This window comes from Calliphora vicina, chromosome 1 (assembly GCF_958450345.1).
Source record: "Calliphora vicina chromosome 1, idCalVici1.1, whole genome shotgun sequence".
In the NCBI taxonomy this organism is placed as follows: Eukaryota; Metazoa; Arthropoda; class Insecta; order Diptera; family Calliphoridae; genus Calliphora; species Calliphora vicina.
The window spans coordinates 25,947,931-25,955,506 of record NC_088780.1 but is presented as its reverse complement, the minus strand read 5'-3'; the positions used below and the strand labels follow the sequence as shown (position 1 = coordinate 25,955,506).

The 7,576-nt window shown below is 30.2% G+C and overlaps 2 protein-coding genes across 2 annotated transcripts; one reads left to right on the top strand and one right to left on the bottom strand.

Moving 5' to 3' along the window:
* Positions 1–1,951: 1,951 nt before the first annotated feature.
* Positions 1,952–2,751, bottom strand: SdhC (Succinate dehydrogenase, subunit C). Its single transcript, XM_065498308.1, has 2 exons — positions 2,640–2,751; positions 1,952–2,577 (listed from the first exon to the last, which is right to left on the bottom strand). Coding segments are annotated over exons 1-2 (516 nt in total). The 5' UTR covers positions 2,642–2,751; the 3' UTR covers positions 1,952–2,063.
* Positions 2,752–4,805: 2,054 nt separating this feature from the next.
* On the top strand, positions 4,806–6,086 carry Tctp (translationally controlled tumor protein). The gene has a single exon (XM_065505503.1). It carries the CDS (start codon positions 4,947–4,949, stop codon positions 5,463–5,465), a length of 519 nt encoding a protein of 172 aa, XP_065361575.1. The 5' UTR covers positions 4,806–4,946; the 3' UTR covers positions 5,466–6,086.
* Positions 6,087–7,576: the final 1,490 nt, after the last annotated feature.

The window sequence follows — 7,576 nt, the reverse complement described above, 5'->3', positions numbered from 1 at the left end:
ATATTTTTGATGAAGTCACCGACCGATTATTGGTCAAATAAATAGTCAGCAATATTCCGCGTTCTGGAGCAGTGTAGCGTAACATTGTTTATTAACGTGTATTTCGCATGTGTTTACTACACAAATGTCAAAACAGAACTGACATTAGGGGCCAATCGCAAAATTTATAGCATTTTCTGATAGGAGGATGACTTTTGCGCCACCTTGTACATATAAACATAAAGTTCATTTAACAAAATCTGCACAAGAATTTTAAATACCCACAGTCTAATGTTACACTAATACACTTTGTACAATTGCACACTAACACTATGTTTTACAGTTTAATCACGAAATCTTTGGACAATTTCTAGAGGGATCTAGCATGTCATCTCCTCTAATGGTTTACGGCATTGATAAACGTACAACACAAAAAGCCGTTAAATTTTAATTAAATGCACGTTTTTATGAGATATTATTGATGTGTAATAATTTATTCATAATTTTTTACATGAAAAAATATCTGCAACTATGTTTAAGGTTTAATCAAAGATAAAATTTATTTTTTTTCGTACAAGTTATCCGGTCTATGTATAACCAACACAATAGCAATAACTCCACTTTGAGTGTCTTAGCTAGACAATGTTATAATTTTGAAATAATAATTTCCACATATAGATGGCAGTTAATCAGAAGTGCAATGAATTTACCATAGATGTCACCACAGTATAAATTTTTAATACATATTATGACAACTAGTGGTACACCCAGTTCAGACGATGATTTTTACGTTTTTACGATTGACGTCTCTTTTTGTTTGTTGGCGAACGGTAAGATAGCGATGAATAAGGAGTAAACAAAAGGACTTGGTTTTCGTGATTTTTTTTAATATTTCTATTTCCACTAATTTCTTTTCTTCATGTTACGTTTTATTATTTTGAAGCAGATTAATCTATTAAACAATAAAAATCAACCCTGACTGCAAAAAAAAATAAAACAAGTAAGAAAATATGTATGTTCGGTCAAGCCCGACCTTATAATACGCTACACCAAGTAAATGAGCAAAAACCTTTTTCTTTTAAAATATCAATAATTTATATTCGTGAGTGATTTTCGGAAGTGGGCCTTATATGGGTGCTATGACTAATTATTAAATTAAACATTTATGACCGATAAAGTCCAATTTCAGGAGGACATTTGTATGGGGGCTAGGTGAAATAATGGACCGATTTTAGCCAGTTTCAATAAGCTTGGTCCTTGGCCCAAAAAAATTATATGTAAAAAATTTGATTTGATTGATGAACGCAAAAGGTTCTTGGAAGAAACTTCAAAAGGGAATTAAGAAAAAACGATGTTATACCAAACTACCCCAGTACGATTATACAAAAAACAAATATTATTATAAAACGAATCGAAAAGCGTTTCAACAAATTGTTTTTCATTTTAGAAAAATCGCTAAATTTTTTTGTCCAAACAATTACTGAAAACATACATATTTGGGTTTTTAGTAGACAAGATTTCTTTTGATTGAGTGTAAACGTATGAATTCTAGATTTTCATATTCCAAAAACAATCATAAATATCAAATCTAAACAGTTGAGAAAAGTTGACGCCTCTAACTCAATATCTTAAATATTTTCAATAGTAATTATCCGATCATGGATCATTTAAAACGGCTTAAATTGACATTTATATTTAAAGTTGTCCAACGGTAACTTAGCCGTCACTCCTCTAATTTCCGTAATTGATACTTTTGTCAACGTAAATTTCATTAATAAATTAAATCATAGTGAAATTCTTGCAAAATTATTCGAGTCGTTTAAAACTGTTTGATACATATTTTAATTAAACAAAAAAAAAGCCCAGAGTAGCAGTGTATTTACATCTACAACAAATGATTGCATAATCTCGCAACGCATTGCTAAATAAAGTCGAAAACATAAACAATAAACATAGTAAGTCAGTTAAACAATTATTTTAAGATGGAAAATAACTTTATAACTTATTTATTTTGTAATGAGAGCCCAATGAATTAGTACACAGCACTTGGGACAATAACTTGCCTAAAATTTAAGACGATTTTCTTACAAAGCAGCCAAAATACCAGCCAAAACAAATGACATGCCAAGCATTATATAACCAGTTGAATAGACTTCCTTAATTTTCAAGAAACGTCCAGTGTCCCACAACAAATGACGAATACCGTTGGCAGTATGGTAGGCCAAGGGATAGGCAACCAAAAATTTCAAAGCAGTCAATGTGCCGGTGCTTAAGTGCAAACCCTCAATGACTGCAGCATAGTTGGCAATATCTTGAGGAGAACTGAGAGCAGCCAAACCAAGACCCCAAACGGCTGTACCCAAAACCATGCCAGTGGCACGGTGAGTCAATGACAGCAAAGAGGTCAATTGGGGTTTGTAGATGGTTAAATGTGGAGACAATTCGCGGCCCAAGCGGACATTTTTATCGGTATACGATTCATCTTTGATGGTGCTAGCAGCAGGTACAACTTTCATTGATACCTGTCTTTGCACTTGAGCCATTTGCAAGCCCTGGCGCAAGGCAGGTGAACGAATGAGGGAACGTGTTACGGCATACCTTTCGAAATAAATTACAGCAATTAAATTAAAAATTTCGCTAATAATTATATAAAAACTTACATTTTTATAATCCACGAAAAAACTTGAGTTGGTCGAAAAAATACCACTGGCACTGCTTGTTCTTATTTACATATGTCAAACGTTTTGACAAAACTTGGCAGCACTATTTCGCCGAGTATAAAATGTTCGTGTTGACATGGCAATGCTGCTAATCTATTACGATAATAATGCTTGGTTTAGACAAAAAACTGTTATGGAAAATTGTAATTAATGATAAATTGTTACACTTTTACATGTTTCAATAAATTAAATCAAAATTATCAAATGTCTATGCCCGTATTTAAGTGCACAAATTTTGATTTTACAGATGTCGATAACAGTTCATTTAAGATATTACCACCAATGTCGAAGGGTTAAAAATAAGCCATGAAAATAAGGAAATATATATGTCTGTTAGACAGAAGTAAATACTTTATATATTTTAAATACACCATATCAAGGCGTATACACATTGCACCATATGTAGAATAAAATCTTACCGCTTGCACATATCATTTTGACAATTTTTATAGATTTGCTTTGACAACAAATCAAACACAATCAGTAAAATACTGTTGCATTTTTTTAATGTTATATATTTTATTTGTTTTATTTTATTAATTTCAATATTTTTTACTAACACACTGAAATAAATACAGTATTATATCATGAAATTTACAGATAATTTGTAAAATCTGTTACAATTTAAATAGATTTTGTCGAAAAACAATTCAACTCGCTGAAAATACTTTTTCTGTGTGTATACCAAAATTTTGATATACATATTCAAAAGGAAACTCTTTTTAATTTTGCCCATTAGGGCCTATAAGTCGACAAAATGTCGATAAATCGAGTATTAAAAAAATTGATTTTCTATTTTTAATTTTTATTGTTAAAATTTTATAAAAATGTGTTTCTCTAATCGATAAATCTAGCAACCATATATCTTTAACATTTAAAGAGGTTGAAATGTCTATAAAAGTAAAAAATAAGTCGAAAAAATCGAATTTTTACTCATATTGCATATATATTTACAATGATAAACACTGTAGAGCTCTTAATAACTTCTGAAGAAAAAAGGCAGGCAAGAATATTTTATAATTAGTTTTTTCGATGATTTCGATTTATAAATTTATAATTATAATTTAAAGTCTGCACTATAAATATCAGTTTAAATTTTTCTAAACACACGATTTACTTAAAAGCTATTTAAATAATATGGCATTCAGTTATTTTCCTCTTAAAGTTTTAATTTCAATTATCTTACCCTATGTCTCCACGTAGCAATATTTATTGCTGCAATTGTCAAATTTGATTGCGTCAATGAAATTTGCGAGTGTAGACCGCAAATTGCCATATGTAGCAATCCATTGCGCAATGATTGCTCTGCTGATTGTCTGAGCAATTATTGCTAAGCAATAAGCTGTCAGTTCAGTTGTCATTAATGTAAAATTTCTTCTTTCTATGATTCGATGCGATTAATTCATCCATATTTAATTTATTTAAGAACCAAAACAAACAAAAAAACAAAGAAATTAGTGAAAAAATCATTTAACGTAAAATAAACCACAGTTTTTCATAGAACTTCTCGCTTTGAAAATTTTGTATTTGTGACGAACGTTTTCTCCACCTAAAGCAATCAGCAATCACTCTGCTGTTGCTCTGCCGACGTTATTGCTTGAGCTTAGCAATAAAAATTGCTACGTGGAGACCTATGGTTATAGTCATCAAACAATTTATTTCCCACACATGAATTGATGTAGAAAAGAAACTCAAATGGGAGTTTTTTTAAAAAAAAAAAAAAACTACAATCCTATCACATCTCTCCATGACTGTAAATATAACCACAATACAACACTATATAATCTACGTTCAAAGAAACCCTGTCAATCTATTACAAAAAATACCGTTTGACAGCCGCCAACGTAAAGTATCACTCAAAGTTGCAAATAAAAAGTACTTATGAAAATAATTTTCCAAATAATATGTAAAAAACAATATAAAAATCATTTAAAAATAATAAAACGAAATATATAAAATCATTGTATACATTTTCATAATTTGTTTAATTTAATTATCATATATTTAAGCACATACAGATTAGGTATATCTACTACTATTTTAAGAAATAACTTTGGGCAACACTGTTTTGACGTCGCCATTAAAAATTTCTACTTCGTAGTTGAATTCTTTCTTTTCGCTGTTGAATTGAGCGCGTGGCAAACGTCGTGTGTCCGGATTCCCGCATTTTGTGTCCTCTCGGTGTGTGACTTTGTGAAATTTATTTTTTAATTTTTATACCATAAAAAACAAAACAACCTCGACATCATGAAAATCTACAAGGATATCATTACTGGCGATGAAATGTTCGCTGATACCTACAAAATGAAATTGGTCGATGATGTAATTTACGAGGTTTATGGCAAAGTAGTTAGCCGCAGCGATGGTGACATCAAAATTGAAGGTTTCAATCCCTCAGCCGAAGAAGCTGATGAAGGCACTGACTCCACTGTCGAAACCGGTGTTGATGTAGTCATGAATCACCGTTTGCAAGAGTGCTTCGCTTTCGGCGACAAGAAAGGCTTCACCTTGTACTTGAAGGATTACATGAAGAAGGTGTTGGCTGAGTTGGAGAAGAGAGCCCCCGATCAAATCGATGTCTTCAAGAACAACATGAACAAGGTAATGAAGGAAATCTTGGGCCGTTTCAAGGACTTGCAATTCTTTACTGGTGAATCCATGGACTGTGACGGTATGGTTGCCATGTGTGAGTACCGTGATATTGATGGCCAAAGTGTGCCCGTCCTTATGTTCTTCAAACACGGCTTGGAAGAAGAAAAGTGCTAATTCAACCTAAACATCAAAAAGCTCTTTTATACACTTACTCACAATCGCATTAAATATTTAGTTTCAATTTTTAATTTTTTTTATATTAATTTAAGTTAACACATAAACGGACTATGTTTTGGACGAAATTCTTAGAGATTTTTCTGTTTCTTAACGTAAAATTTAACATTAATTTATATTTGGTTCCAAGATTTTATATTGTCGAGAAAAAAAAGAAGACAACTTTAAAAAAAATATGTAAAACTTATACTTAAATAAAAAACAATAGAAATTATGTATTTAAAAAAGTAAAAAATCTTGTAAATGCCTTAATGAAATTGTAATTACAGAAAGAGAATTTAAGTCTGCAGAAAATGTGGTGTTATACTCAAAACTCCTTCCAACAGCAGCTTGCAAAAAAACAAGAATTTATTAAATTAATAAAATGATATTCTCTTTCAAATGCTAAACGAAAAGATAAAGCAAAAGCATTTTATTTATTTCCTTATGTTGTGTTTAGGCTGTCTTAAAATTATTGTTTGAAAATTTCCAACTATAAATATACATATTTCAAAGATAACGTGAAAAAATATACATATATCATACATTGCGGACAAAATAAAGAAATCCATAATAGAAAAAGCTAAACGTGTCTTGAATTTGTTGGGAAATGAAAGAAAAATCTCGTCAATATTGATGAGTCATTTGCATTTTAGCGTAGTAGTACATTTTTTTCGCTAAACTACAATATGGTGGTATGATTTATCTTGTAATACAGTTACAGTTCTTTGAACTGTAATTTTCCCACATTCTTCTACCCCAATTTCTTTTCTGTTTTACTATGCATTTCTTCTTCTGCTTCTTAAAATAGGTTAAGGCTGGGTAGTGTTTAACCTATTTATTTCCTCTTTACTTGTTCGTGCATTTTCTTTGTGTACTTGCAATTTCTAGAATGGAAAACATAACCTCAATACAAAAGAGTCTGGCCAAATAATGCAAATGTTTACAGTTATTAAGTCCCTGGAGCTAATTGTTTATATTTATTGTTTACATTATGTAAACAGTTTGTTGATAAATTAAATTATTTAATTTCCTAGCCATAATGTGCATTCATATTCATACAAACTTGTTGCAAAAATTTAGTTTTCCAAAAAAAACAACAACCGCATGGGCGATTTTTATTGTTATCACACACACACACTCAAACGAAAATAAATTGATAACAAAACAGGGTTGTTACATGCAGTATTTACTAGTTAAATGCAACTCTGATATTCACAGTGGGAAAATTAATTGCATAGTTTTTTATTTAAAAAACGAAAATCTTTCGTTATTTTTTTAAAAATTTAAAAATGAATTTAAAAACCTTAAGAAAATATTTAAAATCTAATAGAAATTAATAAATTTGTATTTAATGGTTAGAAATTGCAGTTTGTATATAAAGTTTATATTTCTTTTAATAACACTGTGTTACAAAATAGCTTTTTAATAATGAAAATTAACTAGTGGGAGTTGTAAGCATTTCATGTAACAGCTTTTAAAGCTTTTATAAGCCAACACAATTTTTTAATCATTTAAAAAAACATTGTTCGGTTACTAAAGACCGTAAAACACTATGTTTTTAGAATATGTAATTATTTTGTTCATAAACGACACAACTCTACTAAATATGCAATGTTAAGTTTTTAAGCAAAAAAAATTAGGCCAAAATTTAAAAATTGTTCACATGTTTTTAGTTACCAAAAACATTCATCACCAAGTTAATTTTCGATGTCCCATATTACATATCAATATTAAAGTCACGAAGAACAGAATCTATTATAAAAAGTGGGTAAATTTGAGGCTATGAAGTAATTTTTTTTTTATCATCATTTATTTATTGTATCTTCATTATTTAACGAACTAACAATAAGTGGTTCAAATCTTATATCTAATATTATTATTTAATTAGTCCAGCCAGTGCCGGACGAAAAAATTTTATATTCATGGTCGTTTTGGTTAAATTGGCATTCTTCCTTCTAGATTAGGTATTCATGGTTGTTTTGGTTAAATTGGCATTCTTCCTTCTAGATTAGGTCTGCTGTGTCCCTCCTTCTTAATCGAGTGTGGCTACGGTTATCTAATATGTTGCG